At 43.0% G+C, this 17,317-nt stretch overlaps 1 protein-coding gene across 5 annotated transcripts in view; it reads right to left on the minus strand.

Annotated features, from left to right (window-relative positions):
* The window catches only part of CCDC186 (coiled-coil domain containing 186), a 33,672-nt gene extending 21,634 nt beyond the window's left edge, over positions 1–12,038 (minus strand). The window contains exons 1-3 of one of the 5 annotated variants that reach the window (XM_036439108.2): positions 11,905–12,031; positions 11,794–11,872; positions 986–1,672 (exon numbers count right to left, since the gene is read on the minus strand). In XM_036439108.2, coding sequence (XP_036295001.1) covers positions 986–1,638 — 653 coding nt within the window. In that variant the 5' untranslated portion in view covers positions 1,639–1,672; positions 11,794–11,872; positions 11,905–12,031. Of the gene's footprint in view, positions 1–985; positions 1,673–2,215; positions 2,236–11,793 lie in introns of those variants that run through there. The other 4 variants (XM_045582129.1, XM_045582128.1, XM_045582127.1 and 1 more) reach the window with 4 other exon arrangements.
* Positions 12,039–17,317: the final 5,279 nt, after the last annotated feature.

Genomic DNA, 17,317 nt, shown 5'->3' on the forward strand with positions numbered 1-17,317 from the left:
ATATCTGACATTTTTATAATGCCTACTATCACAAAACAATCTCATCAGGGAAGTATCACCCCCCTCATACAGAAGAACATTATGCTTTACATTCTTTCAAACCTGAAAAGTTTTAGTTGTCTTTATAAATATTTCTAGATTCTTAATATACTTACACCTTTAGACTTACATATTACTACATGTAAAACAGAAATTTTAAATCATATTCAAAATATTGACTTTATACATATGTTTATATATGCTTATATCTGACAGATATATAGTACTAGAGGCACGGTGCACAAATTCGTACACCAGTAGAGTCCTTCAGTCTGGCCTGTAGGTTCGGGCCAAAACCAGCTCTCCAACATTCCCCAAGGGGTCCCAGATTGCAAGAAGGTGCACCATCGCCGCCATGGAGGGTCATGGGAAGTTGGCCAGCAGGGGAGGGACCATGGGAAGGCTCCAGGGTGTGTCCCACTCGTCTCACTCAGTCCCAATCAGTCAGACCCCAGCAGCAAGCTAACCTACCGGTCAGAGCGTCTGCCCCTGATGGTCAGCGCCTGAGCGGCATTAGCATATTACACTTTGGTTGGTTGAACTGCTGACCAGATGACCGGACTCTTAGCATATTAGGCTTTTATTATACAGGATAGAGTTAGGCAAAAGTAGGTTTATAGTTGTAAATAAGAGAAACAGTCTATTTTTATATTAATTATTGTGTTATTTATAACTATAAACCTAATTTTGTCCACCCCATATAAAAACACTGATACATACCTATTATTTCTAAAATAATACAAATAAAAATACCACATTCTTAAAAAATAGACAAATTGAATAACCATCAGCATTTGCTTAATTATTTAGTAAATAGATATTTGTGGATAACTACAAAGCGTGTGGCTCTATTGTGGAATTAAAAGTGGACAAGATAATTTCCTTTAAAGAATGCCATCTTTAATTCCTGTGGAAAAAAATAACCTGAAAAAAATTAAAAACTTACTTCTTTATGGTGTGCTCCTGCTGCAAATACTTATCTTGCACACATTTTTCAGACATAATTAATGCATGTTCTCCCTTATTCATTCCATTTGGTACTCGGTGTTCTGAAAAATCCGTAGATAAGAGCTCAGATTCTATTTCTTCTAACAAATCCTCTGGTGTTGAAACATTCTTTATTTTTGAAATAAGTTTCTTGGTGCAGTCTGTATCATAGGGATTTCCTGAGTAAGTCTTTTGACTGGCTGCTTCTGTAAATGTGGAGGACCTTAATTCTGCCAATATTTGACTTACTGTCTGTTCAGTTCCATTTGTTTTCGAAACTTGCTTTGTAAAATCTCCACCAGGAAAATTAGCTATTTGCTCAGAATTTTCTGGGCATAGGTCTGTTTTAGAATCTTCACTTCCACCATGATCTGGCATATAGTTCTCCTGTGCTTCAATCTGATTACTGTTTTCATCAGGCTGACACGAAGTTTTACCAAAGTTTAATGACAATAGTTGGGATTCATTTTCTATGCTGCTGCTTTCATCGCCAGAAAACGAGTTGCTGGAGTCTTCCTTTAGTTCAGGTGTTTTCCCAACATTTTCACCAGAGGAAATGGAGGCGGTGTGCTCTGTCTCTGACATGCTGACTGGCACCAACTCGCTCTGCATTTCTTCAAATCTGTTCCTGATCTTCGTTTTACATCTAAGAAAGTCAAAACATTCAAAAAAAAAAAAAAAAAGCTTTTAAAAACCAAGACGCCCTATATACACAGAGTGGCTAGATTATTATGATCTCTGAACACTGAACGCATAATAATCTGGCCACTCAGAGAGAGAGAGTGTGTGTGTGTGTGTCTGTGTGTGTATGAATATATATATATATTTTTTAAAGGCCCGGTGCATAAATTCATGCATAGGTGGGGTCTGGCCAGTCTGGCCAGGGGGAGGGGACATGGGTGGTTGGCCGGCCTGTCTGCTGGTCCAACCCCTGGTTGAGGAGACAATTTGCATATTAGCCTTTTATTATATAGGATATACACTAAGTGGCCAGATTATTATGTGTTCAAAGATCATAATAATCTGGCCACTCAGTGTATTTGCACATATTCCATGATGTGGAATAAGTAAGACCACAAATTTTACTACTAAAAACTCTTAAAAGCCATTCCTTGAGAGAGAGAGAGAAAAGCAAGACTAGGACAGCCAATCCACATGTGCCACAACCAACAGGACAGTAGTTTCATACTCTTTCCTCCTTCAATTCAGTCATACACCACCACTTCAGGTGCAGTTTGGCACTCCTCAATCACCCCCATAAGATGCTGGATATGGAATAAGACCAGTAACTGGGAGCTTAGTGACAAAGATGGTTTAAAATTCCTTCAGCTCCACAAGAGAAAAATGAGTAGTACCTCAATAATCTATAGGAAAATAAGATAGCAATGACAACATCAGAAGAGAAATTACAAACCAAGATAATAAAACAAGACACGTGAACAGTGACAAAAACTTACTCAGAAGGAAAACTAAACAATAACAAAACAGTTACTATAGCCCAAACACCTAGAGCTGAGTTGAAAAAATTATGGTAAGGATCCCTGGCAGAGATTCATTTTTTATCCAGGCTGGGATCCAGGAAGTACCAGGGTGAATTCCAAACATGTTCATCAAGAATAAACCAGACTCAGCTCTCCCTCCCGAGAGCTGGCCACACCTTTCCTTCCTCCTCTTACTCAACAGGTGTACATCTCCCACACTCTAGGGGCGCCATGAGACTTGCAACCAGGAGAGTAATGGGCAGAGAGAGCTCACCCCAGGCTAATCCCGGAGCCTGCCTGTCTCCAAGGCCCCCCTTCCTCTGACTTCCCAGTGAGGGGGTAAGAAATAAGCCGAGGCAGAGTACTTTGGCTCACTTCTTCCACTTGCAGGAAAAAGTTTATATTTATTTCTCAGTGAGCCAAAGCAGCCCTGCCTACGCTCACTCCTGCTGTTTCTCCTATCCTAAGCCCTCCCCTGTTTCACTTTCCCCAGCTTTAATAAGAAAAAGGAAAAGAAAGAGAAGAAACAATATTCAGTGTAACTCGAGTGGAGGCACTGCCTACGTCATAAAAGCAATATTTACAAAATTCACTCAATATTGTTAGAATCCATTTTTTTGTTATTTATGAGGGTTACTATTCTAGCTATTTCTGGAAAATAATTCAATTTCAATCTTGATGATTTTGTCAAATATCAACAAAGCATATACATGGTAGATGAATTACTGGAGTCATATAAAGTTGGGTAAAATGTGGGCAAGTCATAGTTCTGACAGCAACTAGGAAAGAAATAATTACAGATGGAAGGTGAACTTATAAAAAAGAAAAATTAAATTATTGAGTAACAGAAAGGTTCATGTTCATTTTGGGCTATGATGGAGGTGGTGGTCAGAGGATGGTGAAAAAGGGTAAGAGAAGATAACTAGGTACAATGCTCATCAGAATGATATACAGGAGTGAATTTTGTTAAGGACAATAAATCATGATCGACTTGGACATACTTGATTAATCTATAGAGCTCTAGCATAGAGTAGGTTCTCAAGTATTTGATGAATTAAAACACAGAAGTGACGTTTGAGGAGCATTATTCTAGGAATGCAGAGAACAGGAAGAATAATTCTAAGAAAGCAAAAGAAGACCAGCTGGTTTGTCAAATACCCTGCTTTTCAGTATAGACTGTCCTTTGAGTATAGACAATATCAACTAATATTGACATTCGTCTTAATATTCTGAATTATAACATATTTCCAAACAGCCAAATAGAAATTACCATTATCTTGCTGCATATATGTTATAACTAAGACATAGCCTACACTAGTATTAAAGCTTCGTTTACTAGTAGATAATACAAATAAGCACAGTAAGTTGATAATTAAGACCTCACAAGTATGCTGTGTTCCAAAATCTAGGACAAAATAAAATCATTCTCAAACAGGGGCATTACTTTCCCCAAAGTAACTCACTTTAACTTGTGAATGTGTTGCTGTTGAATTTAAACTTTTAATTTTGAAATCTAAAAGCTAAGGAAGGAAGTGGTTCTAAGCAACGTAACTAGTCCATGTTGTATCAACTGAAGTAGAACTCAGAGCTGACCAAAATGTAATGGACAGCAGATGAAGAATCTATTTAAAAGAGAATAAGTCTATAAAAACATTGCAACTCTCCAGAACAGAGAGAGCAAGTGAGAAGAAACTCAATCATTTCAGCACTTCATGAATTTTTACTGTCAAGCTTTGTAAAAAAAAAAAAAAAAAAAAAAAAAAAAAAAAAAAGGAGAAAGAAAGAAAGAAAGAAGCACTAAACAAATACTGGCTCTTATCCCCTCTTCCAGCTTTCATATTCTCCAGGGTTTCAGTCCTCAACTTTATTTTCCCTCCCACAATTTACCTAATTCCATGCCTTGAGCCAACAACTCATAGTTATTGAGTTGTTCTTAAGTGACAGACAACAAGTTATCTATACCTTCATTTTCGCTCTATCTCTGTATCTATATTAAAATCTCCACCTGAATACAGGCAATTCCACTGAATGTTCCACCATAACCACATACTCAAATGGCTAAATCTAAAATCCAATGAATAGTTCCAATGATTGAGTATCCCTATTAATCTTTTTTGTCAATAGTATCATTTTTTAGTCATGACTCCTACATTTCCTTTGCCTTCTTACTCTTTTATCAATTTCATGTCTCCTACAATTAGACCCTCCTTTCTAGTGTCACTGTTTCCACATGCAAACCAATCCAACCCTGACCACTTCATATAAGAAACACTTGAATTGTTGGTTTCTCAATCTCACTCCATTCGTCCCTCCTGTTTTCCTTCCTGCAACTCTAAGTAGAGAAGCAAGGTTGATTAAAGGACAAGTGACTTGAGACAACACTAGGACAAGTGCCACTCAATCCAGAGACGGGGTGGAAGTTTGTCACATTAGCTCTGCAAAAAAAAAAAAAAAAAAAAAAAAAAAAAAGTGGGGGGGAGGGGCAGAAGGGCCCTATGAATTAGGTCCTCAATGGCAGAAGCTAAAACGTCGCCCCTAAAATACCCACACACATCACCTCCATTGAGCCCACCATCAAATGCAACCAGATGAATTAGAGTAAGGTCAGGGCTATCTCTTCCCTCTTTAGAGGTTTGGGTAATGAAAACTCTGCGCCCACTGACTGGTCTTCTCTCTACTCCAGAAGGGCTAGCTAGAGAAAGGAAAGGGAACATATGATATTTTAGAGCCAGATTATACCTCCTCCTCAATTCAAGCTGCTGGAAACCTTTCTTCAGGAAGAAAATGTAACTTTTTAAAAATTATTGAAACCTGTCCTGATTTCTGGAATGAGTTTTCTTTAGTAACCACAAGTTGCAGAAAAGTTATGACATCAAACCAAGATATTATTAAGGAATAGCACTTCAGAGGGAAGAGAAGGGAGATGGGGGCATTCTACACAGTATGACTGGAGACTCACTGAGGAAAAAACACACAAAACCATTTCATGTTCATATTTCAGAGTTGTGATTCCTCCAGTAAACCAGTTGTACAGCTTTTTCCATCTTATCTCCCAACACATTCCTAAAAGCCTAGTACTTCACTGTCCTCTGTTAGTCCCTGACTAGTCTACTCACGATTCCACCAACTGCACACTAACTTTCCCTGGCTGTTCCCATCCAAGAATATCCTTTCTTCTCTCTAGAGCCTAATTATATTTAAAGAACTGATTCTAACGCCACATCCTCCTCCAAATTTTCCCTCATCATAAGTAAAAAATTATCTCTCAGGAAAATGAAAACATACTGCATTTATACTCATCAAGCAGAGTCACGGCCTTCCTTGTGATATTCCTGCACTTTCAAGGAGGAGGAACTGAATCACTCATTCTGAAATGAATCAAACTTAAGTCTCAAACAACAGTAATAATAAGTAGGTAAATAAATCTAACCAAAGTGCCGTCTACTGCATTTACACTCATTCTTACAAATGCTATTCCGTGGTTCTCGATGAGAGTGGCACCCCCTGGGTTTACACAATAACCTGAGGAACTGAAGAGCATTTAGTTCCCATCCTGGATGGGATCCGGGTTGTAAGGAAACCCATGATGTGCAAGACAGCACAGAACCACCAAAATCTGTCTCATTCTGCTGGATGTTCATCTAGGTAGGTAAACAAACAAAAGTCCCTGATTTTATAATTTTCTCAGCTTAGACTATTTTGCTATTATCCTCCTGTAAGTTACAGACTGCTTAGTTTAACCTCAAAAGACAAGTACTGACTGGTCTTCTCTCTATAGCGTTGCTCAGTAATATGCCATGATCTTTGAAAAAGTCATCATATAACATGGTATCTGATAACCACTTAGCTTTCAAACTTCGTTTCCTGATGCTTAAATGGAGGCAAAAGGAAAAGGAGGTGTTCACAAAGATCCATGTGTATATACAATATGTGACAGCGCTATCACCAAGGATTAAATAATTATACAAGCATGGGGAGGGGAGTGGGACCATGGTGAGTTTGATTATGTCCATGATTCACCAGGGGAAAACATCTGGGTCTTCTTGTGGGCCTCCCGTTGGCAATGCTGATGTGGACCAATCGGTTTGCTGTCCCAGTTTCTTCGGGAGTTGGGGGAGGAAGTATGGCCATCAAAGCTACTGAGGATGGAATAATGTAGAAGTAGATTAAGGGCGGCGGGGGGGGGGGGGGGGGGGGATATAAAACTAGACACTTGCTTACAAGATTGGTTTAATAAGTGCTTGTATAAATTAAATCAACACTCATTTAGATACAGGGATTACAATTAAAGTTACAACATCTTTTGCTTTTTTGAAGTAAAAAGTAACACTTCTCTGACTTTTAGCAACTATAGCTCATTAGAGGAAAATACTGTAGTATTTAAAACTTAGCAGAGTCATAAAATCCTCTTAATTCAGCACTTTTCCCCCCAGAGCTGTTTGTTTCTGACACAGTACTACAGGACCAATTCACACTTCTAAATGGTTCCAGTGAAGTGAGAACTGGTTTCGCTCTTACTGGAGCTCATCAGCTGTAGGCAACTGGTCAGGAAACATCTTTTATTTGCCTCAAGCCAACCATTACCCACTTTGGATTTTATTTCCTCATGAAAGAACCACATTTGTACAAAATTATTCCCATGCAAGAGCCATATAAATGAAAACACTGTCTCTGACAGGTTTGTTTCCCCGGTAAATCAGCAGTATAAACAGCAACAAAATTAAGCTTATTCAATAAATTGTAAATACAAATGAATCCAATCCACAGATTTTGGTAAAAGGCCTCATACAAAAGTATCATCAGAAATACATTCCAAACTAGAAGGTAATTCATTCACCAAATATGCACTGTGTATTATGTGCAGGGACTGTTCTATATTTTAGGAGCATAGCAATAAACAAAAATCTTTGGTGGAAATTACATTCTGATATAGTGGAGCAATATATAGAAACACTATGTTAAATTTTTTACTCTTCGTGTTTACAATATTTTAATTTGAAGATTTATCAATGCTATCTATCTGCATGAGTGTTTTTTTTTTAACACATTGAGGATGGATTATGAGAATTCTCGCTACATATTACAGTGTTTTACAAAGTATCATACTTTAAAAAGATATTAGCTTGTAAGAACCTGTAATAAATAACTTCAAAATGCAATGGTATTTAATTTTAAAGCGTGCCTTTAACATTTATGTAAACATTTTTTGTACTCATTCAATAGAAACTTATCTGGCCACTGGGTAAAGCTAGCAATAAAACTACTGGCCTACAATGTGTTAAGTCGAACAGAAAAATCTAACTCAGTTCAGCATATTATATACAACTACAAATTTTTAAATTACAAACTATATAATTTGACTCTTAAATTATACCAGCTGTATATTTTTCAAATAATGTCCATTAAGTAAGTAAAGCCCGTGAGAGGATTCTGTTCTTCAATATAATGATTTATCATCATTTTACGGTTAAGTACATTAAAAAGGTTTTAACATAGACCCCAAATAACCTTTGAAGGCAGCATAATCAAATAACTTATCTTTCTCACCAGTTCTAACAAGGTTCTGATATTACAATTAAAGTCAGAGGCAAAAAAAATTATATTAAAAGACATCTATAGCCCATCATAATCAGATCCCAACCTCTAAGTAAATGATTTTTAATAGTATTCACTTTAAAATACTAACACTTTCCTGGATAAAGTTTTTAAAAATAGAATAAAATAATAGGATTGAAAAGAACCTGTATAAGAAACATAAAGACCTTGCTTCACATGAAAATATTTGACACTGAAGTTCACAGAAGGTGAATTTATGGAAATCAAATTCTACTTTTAAAAAGAGCTGGTACTACAGAGAATTCCAGATTGTATGATCAAAAGGACGAATTATTTTGTAAAGTAGTCACATTCTAATTAAGCTTTTGGGTAAAATTTAACTTTAACATATTGGATTTCCTTTACATGAAATATAATCACTAGATTTTTAAAGTTGCCTTTAGTCCACCAGTTTCAAATGTATGTTATATTGAGGCCAAGGTCAATTATCCCTGTAAGGGCTTGTTAATCTTTGCACCCAACACTCAGGGCAGGGTGCAATTTTTGATATGTGCATTATACCACAAATAGATGTTAAAAAGACAGCAGGATCCCTCACACCAAACCTGTAGTACCAAATCCTGCGAGAGAACAACTGGAGAAAGAAATTATGGTCCATCAAGATTCCAGGAAAAAAAGGGTAAGTGGCCACATCACATCATCAAGTTATATGTCATATAATCAGCTTGGTATCTTAGATTGATGCAACTTTATATACTTCTAATAACTTTTAAAGCAGAAAGTTATTAATATACAAATCTTATTTTAAAGCTGCTTGTATAGAGCTCACAATCTGAATTTTAATAAGTCAAAGAAAACATTAAGTATTTTCCACTAATTATTTTCCCCAAAGTCTGAAAACTAAAAGGAGGAAAAAAATTGACTACAGTTCTATTAAAAAAGAAAGGCTAATAACCTAAAAAAAGAAAAAAAATAAGTGTGCCTTACATTATGGAGTTCTGATTGTTTAAATTTTGAAACCACCTTTGGCACGGCTTGGTTAATTTCATATGATGTGGTTTACAAAAAAAATCAAATTATTCATTAGCACTTTCTACATAATCAACCCTATCAATCTTGATGTCAGACAAATCTATTCACAATCCAATCAATACTTCCCTTTTCTGGGTTTGATTTCCACTTCATATCTATTGCTCTTTCACCCCAATATTTTTCCTTTTGTTTCTTCTTAGCCCAAATATTTAAAATCTCAGTAACTGACATATAAAGTTCAAAGGACAAATTTGAAATAATGATAAGATTAGAGGGTTATTTGTAAATTTCAATTATCTCTGTTCCCACTGTTGCCCTGAAACAAATATTAAATATAACATTAACAATATTAGAAACTGTCTTATTTATGAAAAATTTGAGAATTGATTTGTTATTTAAAGCTAGAGATAAGAGATAAAAGGAAAATCTAAACTTTATTCAAATAAAAATAACAGAATTTAAGGATTCTGTTTTTGTTTTGTTAATCCTCACCTGAGGATATTTTTTCCATCCATTTTTAGGGAGGGAGGGAGGGAGGGACCTTGGTTGGTTGCCTCCCAACCCAGCCCCACACCAATCTGGACCAGCAGGAGCTGGAACCTGCAACTCAGGTACACACCCTTGGCCTTGCCAGGAAACAAACCTATCACCCTTCAGTGTGCAGGCCAACACTCTAACCACTGAGAAACACAGGCCAGGTTAAGGATTCTTTAACATGTAACAGTTCCATGAATTAGTGCAGATTCCTAGTCATTTCTTCAAAGGCAAAGATGATTTTTCTAAGTTGGTAAGTAAGGCTGCTTTGTCCTGTCATTTCTCCCTAAAGAATGAGAATACTGCTGCCCTATTCTACCTTCACTCCACGATGTCAGGATGTAGCTGTAAGATGTCTTTAAGTGAAATATATTAAGCAATCATCATCAGCTGTACTGTCACTGTATAGCATCAAAGAGCAACTCTTGAGTTTATGGGTAAAGGAATAAAAGGTTATAGGGCAGTCACTGTGTCATATCACCCCTTTTGCGTTAGCAACAAATAAGACTCCGAAGTACCCATGACACTGCTTAAAGAAATCTTCAAGTTCACATCAGATATTCTGAATTAAGACATGGTCCTATAAGTAAATCAATCTAAACACAATCCATGCCTTTCTGGGGAATAAAAGCAATCTGAACTCACGCAGGGCATTTCCAGGTAGATTCCTCAGTAATTCTACATGCTCGCCGGTTACAATGTAAAAAGGGGTTTTTCATTCTTTCAATTCTGCAAGATCAGTGAATTACTCCATACCATCATTGAGTTTTAAATAACATGAAAAGACCATAAAGGAAGGGGGGGGAAAGAGCCAGGCCAATCATCACTGTTTTCTGTTTGAGTGACAATGAATAAAGAATTGAAAAGTCGCTGTACGGAGAGCGCAAACTCGAGACTCGAGCAGATCGTTCAGTTTCACTATCAACGTCCTTAGAACCTTTAATCTGTCGCACAAATCAACACTGCACATATCTAGGTGTAGACAGCAGCTGGGAAAGCTACACACCCACTGGCATACCTAAACATTTACCGGATCTTTTTTTTTTCTTTTTGAATGACTAACCAGCACTCCTCCTGAAACACTGTTCCCAATGACTTACTGCACATTTTCCTTAGAAAAACTCCCAGTGTATCTATCACTTTGGAAGAAATAAAGCTGGGCATCAAGGGAACATGACACAGGTGCCCAGAAAACGGCCAAAATGCCTGGGACCGGGAGGGCGTGTTTTTACTTTTCTGTAGGGATTCCCATAGGTAAGAAGACTTATCCACTGAAAGAGGCAGTTTCTAATACAAATGTGGTTGTTTGTTGTTGTTTTTTTTACTCCAAAGGCAGGTCTCTTTCCTCTAAACAAAATAAAGACATGATATTAGCTGTACTTAGTAAACTGATAACAGCTGAGCAATCACCACACACACACACACACACACACACACACACACACCCCTGCACGGTTCCCCAGGATTCCCAGTCCAGGAGCTGCAAGAAGGTGCTTTCCCCCCCATTTTTTACAGGATCGGGCAGACACACCAATGTGAACTACCACGCTTCCCAGCCAAGACTCATCACATGCCTCGATGTCTTTGGGAGAAAGGCAACATAAAAACAAAAGACCGGCTCTCTCCTCGTCACAGCCCCAAACAATCATCTCTTACAAACCACAACAGTGGCAGCGTTTCGGATAAAAAGTAGACACACAACAGTCAACATAAAACGCACAACACAACACACACACATTCAACTCGGACGGGCGAGAGGAGAAGCCGGCGATCGCGTCCGGGAGCGATCGCACGCAGATGGGGCTGAGCCGCCGTCCGCTCGCTCGGGGAGGCCGGGCAGTCGGCCCCTAATCCCGCCCGCTCCCCGCCGGGCCCCGGACTCCGGAGGCGCGGCCCCGGCCCCGGCCCCGACACCGCCTGCGGCCGCGTCCTCCCCGGGGCAGCCCGGCACCGAGCGACGGACTGACGGACGGAAGAGAGACCAGAACTCCTCCATCCCCAGCGCCTGCCTCCTCCTCCTCCTCTCATCCCACCGGAGCCGCCACCCCGGGGCTCGCAGGACCGCGCGCCAAGGAGGTGGCCTCGCCGCGCAGCCCCCAATCGCGACTCCCCGGTCCGCCCGGGCGCCCCTCGGGGACCCCTCGGGGACCCCTCGGGCACTCACCCCACTTCTCCGAGCCTCCGTCTGCACCCCTAGCGAGGCCGCGGCAGCTCCGGCCTCGGGCCCCACTCCTCCATGGCGGCGGGCGGCGGCAGACGAGGAGATCGGTGCGAGGGGGCGGCGGTGCAAGTCGGGGCCGACGCCGCGCTCTCTCCTCTCTCCGCCGCGGTTTCTTCCCCCCCAGATCCCCGCGGAGCTGACACATCAACAAAGATGGCGGCGACGCCAGAGCCGGCTTGGATACAGCTGAGGGGGCGGGGCTCCCCGGGAGAGCCAATCAGCGCGCGGCGTCCGGTGTGACGCGCCCCGCCTCGGGCCAATGGAACGTGCCGGCGGTGGGCGGGGCCGGCGCGGCGCTGCGTTGCCTCCCGGCCGGGCTGCCCCGGCACCCTCGCCTGCCCGGGCGGTCCGGCTCGGCGGGAGCTCGTCCCGTCCTACCTGGGACGCCTCTGGGGACGCGAGCGGGTGGCTTCTTTCCGTGGGGCGCGCTCATTGGACACCGTCCTCCTCATCCTCAGGCCCGTCCTCTGTTCGTCCGGAGAATCCAGCAATAAAAGAGCTTTCGAAAGAGGACTTGCACCTGACATGGGCGGAGTCAGCAGCAGGAGTAGCTTACCTGCCCGGATTGGGACAGCTCGTCCCTGCTAGACGATCTGGGGTTTCCATGGCACCGCGTGCCTGTCCGCGGCGTGGCACCTCTGCCATTGTTTGATAATAGGCTGTCAGGGCGTCCGTGTCTAGCACCTGGCCCTCTCGGCCTCTGTGTCCCATGTTTTTGTTTTTGTTTTGTTTTGTTTTGTTAATATATTTTATTGATTTTTTTACAGAGAGGAAGGGAGAGGGATAGAGAGTTAGAAACATCGATGAGAGAGAAACATCGATCAGCTGCCTCCTGCACAAACCCCACCCCCCCTCCCGCACTGGGGATGTGCCCGCAACCAAGGTACATGCCCTTGACCAGAATGGAACCTGGGACCTTTCAGTCCGAAGGCCAACGCTCTATCCATTGAGCCAAACCGGTTTTGGCTGTGTCCCCTCGGTTTTGAGACGCAGGAACTGCTCAATAATTAGCAATGGAACGTGTATTGGGGGGTGCCGGGTTGGGATGGGGGGCGGGGATAGGATTATGGAATGCAGTGGCCTAATGGGGGCTGAAGCAGTCAAGTGAGCAGCTCACCAACCTTGTGGGAAATTGTGCAAGCCTTATTCTGTCCAGGGAAGTCAGACTATTTTGGCTTAGAGCTTCTTACACACAACTCCTGAGTGAGCACCGTTAATTCTGACAGTGGTCCAAGCAAGTGTTTGTAAAGCAAAGCTGTTAGGACAGAGGTCTCAAGGTCTGGGCAGTTCTAAGTGTTATTTCTTGCCAAATGTTAAAACGTAGTACAGCCGAAACCAGTTTGGCTCAGTGGATAGAGCGTCGGCCTGCGGAGTGAAGGGTCCCAGGTTCGATTCCAGTCAAGGGCATGTACCTTGGTTGCAGGCACATCCCCAGTAGGTGGTGTGCAGGAGGCAGCTGATCAATGTTTCCCTCTCATCAATGTTTCTAACTATCCCTCTCTCTTCCTCTGTAAAAAAATCAATAAAATATATTTTAAATTTTTTTTATTTTGGCCGAGCTGGTGTGGTTCAGGGTTTGAGCTTCAACCCATGAACCTGAAGGTCAGGGTTGGATTACCAGTCAGGGCACATACCCGGATTGCCCACTGGATTCCCAGTGTGGGGAGCACATGAGGCCACTGATCAACGACTCTCATCATTGATGTTTGCACCTCTCCCTCTCTCCCTCTGCCTTCCTCTCTGAAATCAATACAAACATATTTATACAACATTATTTGGGGGGGGGGGGGCAATACCAGCATATATAATGACTTCTCCCAGGTAGAGGGTAAAAAAGTAACCATGTGTGTTTCCTTTCCAAAACCAGGCAGAGGCAGGGGTCAGATTGCAAAATCTTGTAAGATTCCCAATGATTCAAGTCCCCCAAGTGACTCTGGCAGAGACAGGGTCTGGGTCTTTGAGCTCAAACTTTGCCCTCCACGTGCCCAGGGATGCCTTCTGGAAAAAGCGAGAAGAGGAGGTATAGATTAAGGTCCCCGCAGGGGAACTTTCTGGGACCCACGGCCTCCGCACCACCTGGAGCATGGATGCCCCCAACCAAGCCTCCCCGAGCGCAGCTCCTACGTCCACTTCCGCTTCCGGGGCAGCGGAGGGAGCGTGTGGGGGGCACGTGGGCGCGGACTGCGCAGGCGCGGCCCGCTGGGCACTGGAGGTGAGCTGAGGGCCAGGAGCTCGCCGGCCTGGGCCGTGGGACTCTGGCACGGGCGGCGCCACCACGGCCAGGCTTCAGAGGAGGGTCGGGGTCCGCGGCCCTTTTGTCTCTTTCCAGGTCAGGGTCCCCGGGCGCAGGGGGGCAGTGAGAGGGCCTGCCTGTGGGCCGTGGGGTCCTGGACCTTGGGGGCCGGACGTTGGGCCCCCCTGGACGTTGAGGTCGGGCGTTGAGCAGCTACAAGGGGCCCGGGGCGTGGAGAGAGGATGGAAGGGGGCTGGAGGCCTTCCTGTGCCTCAGCTGGGCAGAGGGCAGGTCTAGGGGGGAGGGTTTAGGGTGGGTGGGATCCCCCTAGCGAGGGGAGGAGCCAGCGATGTTAGGAATTGAAGCCCTGGGCCAGTTAGGGCCCTGCAGCAGATTGGGGAAAATAGCGCTCCCGGGCATGACTCTCTCTAGAACAGGACCTTCTGCCCGCATTCCATCAGGGGACCTTTCCCCTTCTCTCCGAAAGGAACTGGTGTGTGGATTCATTGCCTTTGGTGAACTCAAAGCCACAGTGCAAACAATAAAAATACACCCTTTCTCCCCCCTCTTCCCCCCCCCCCCCCCAATCTCCTATGGCAAGGAAGCTGCAGCGCAGCATTGGTTTAGGAATGGTGAGACTAGGCCTGGGTTAGCCCGCAGTGTCCATAGCCTGTCTGCTGTGTGCAGTCGCTTTTCGGCAATCGGCGCCTGCTGTACCAGCCTTGCCCGGTTGGCCTCTGCAGGAAGGAAGATGCTCTGGTTCCCATCTTGAGCCACCAGGGCACTGAAGGCCAAATTGTCCAGCCTAGGTGTCTGACCTGGATGTTTAAAACATCTCAGCTGCGCAGGGTGGGGGGTTAGGGGGGAGGGAGGACAAGCCACTTCGTGTTTTCACTTTCTCAGGTCTCCCTCGCCCGTGGGAATAAAGGAATAAGAATGTTTTATTTTTATATATACTTTCATTGATTTTTTTCCAGAGAGGAAGGTAGAGGGATAGAATTTGAAACATTGATCAGCTGCCTCCTGCACACCCCCTACTGGGGATGTGCCCGAAACCAAGGTACATGCCCTTGACCGGAATTGAACCTGGGACCCTTCAGTCTGCAGGCCAACGCTCTACCCACTGAGCCAAATCGGTTTCTGCGGAATAGGAATATTTTAATCTTCAAATTATTTCTATCTGAAAATGAGCAAACTGGTGCCATGTGAGTGGAGGGAATTCTTTGTATGTGGGAGCGGCATACAAGTCAAATAGGAGAAGTCATACCTGCCTTTAATGGACTTAGCACCAGCCACTGTGCTGAATCCGTTACATACCGTCTTGTGTTTGGTCCTCGTGATTCGGCAGGTGAAGGACTGGAAGGAAAGGGGACATGATGGCTCACACAGGAGGGTTGTGGTCCCAGGACTGCCAGAGGAGCCAGTCAGTGGGAAAGAGCCATCTTTTAAAGAGGAATGCCATACCGTTGGGTGTCCTAGAAATGAAAGACGGTAAGAAGCTTCCAGTTCTAGAACAGGTCTAGGAAGAGGCAAGTGAGGTGTCCTTCTACCTAAATTTTTCACAACACGTGGAGCTTTTAAGCCTAAGTCCTTATTTGCTGCTGAAACTTTTCAGTGGGTCGAACACCCATTCTGTTGTCGTTACTGTCCCTAAACTCAAGTATATTAACTAATTTTTGGACTTCGAAGAATGAGTGTCACACATGAATGTTGGGGATCAATTCCGAAGAACTGACATGTAGCCTTACCCAAATCCAAAGAGCCTTACCAGGAGAACACATAGCCCTGCAAAGCAGCTGTTGCCAGTGGCAGCCGTGGGAAAAGAATCCACACCCCTCCAGGCCAGGGTCTCTTTTTGTAGGAGGTAACTGGTAAAAGCACTGGTGGGTAGTCACATAGATCACAGAAAGAACAATGCATTCCTAAGGTAACAGATAAGGTCAGGCAGTTACCTCCTTGCTGGGGGCGTGACAGTCCAGGTTTTCTGTGTAGTCAGCCAAGCCTGAGGCTGTAGAGAATTAACCAGCCAGAGGGTTAACCAGATAGTCCAACATTTCCCAGCCACCTTTGCTGCTGGAGCCATATTGCATCTCTTTACCATGCTTGATTTTTTTTTTTCCTTCCTATTGGATTGAGAGTTTTTCCCTCTAGTTTTAAAGTTATGCATTCTGTTTTTAATCTGGTAGCTACCCTGATATTTTAATACACGTTCCTTATATTTCTTGTACAGAGTCTAGAGTTACCCAGCATTTGAATCCTCACACAGTTTCCCCTGGAGGTTATTTTCCTTTTGTAATTTCACGATATCTCTCTTTTCTGACTGCATCCAGCATTGTAGTTCTCAATCTGGTCCTCCAATGTAGATGTGCTATTGCTACAGGTACCTTCTCCTGGCAGCTGCAGGGTCTCTCATTAGACCTGCCCCTTTCCAGGCCTTCTATTAGGGATCCTCCCTGGATCTGGTCCCCTGTGAGTTCCCCACTGAGTGTGCCTGTGCATCTCTTTAGTATTATTATTATTATTATTATTATTATTATTATTATTTCATTATTTTCTGGATTGTTATTGGAATAAGCTACATCTGATTTCAAGCAAGAAAGAAGATGAAAGTTTGAGGACACCAAGAGGAAGGATTTTTCTGCTATTTCTTTCTCTCTTCTATTCACAGCAATGTTAACAACATTGAGGTGTTCCTCATGCTAGTTTCACCTCTCTTGTTTTTTGTTTGTTTATTTGTTTTCCTGAGCAATTTTGGGAAGATGGGCAAAAATTCTGCCTGTGCTCTTCAGACAAAGCTATAGTTCACTATTTCAAAAAGAGTTGTTTGTCTACTTTTATGATGTCCCCCGGGCAGGACACTGAGTGCTTTTAAGATTAAGAGAATAATAACAAACCAGCACAGTTTCTGGGTAGAGGTTTCTCAGCTGCACGTTGCAGCAATGTGTGTACCTCATATTCAGAGACAGGTGCACACAGATAAGTGCTTAAAAGCAGTAGATGGGAATTGAAATTTATGGAATTTATTTTAGTTAGAGATTATCAAGCTAGAGGATTTGGGAGAAATGCAAAAAAATAGGGTCAACTGAGGAAAATTGTGAAGGATGACTAGGAAGGACAGCATTTGCCAGGCAGATGAGAGCAAGGTATTCTGGGTAGTAGGTTCAGCGTATTCAAAGGCATAGCGTAGCATCAAGTATGAGAGGGTAGGGATTCTGAGAGGCTAGAAAGGTAGGT

The sequence above is a fragment of the Pipistrellus kuhlii genome, unplaced genomic scaffold (genome assembly GCF_014108245.1).
Source record: "Pipistrellus kuhlii isolate mPipKuh1 unplaced genomic scaffold, mPipKuh1.p scaffold_m20_p_15, whole genome shotgun sequence".
NCBI classification, from domain to species: Eukaryota; Metazoa; Chordata; class Mammalia; order Chiroptera; family Vespertilionidae; genus Pipistrellus; species Pipistrellus kuhlii.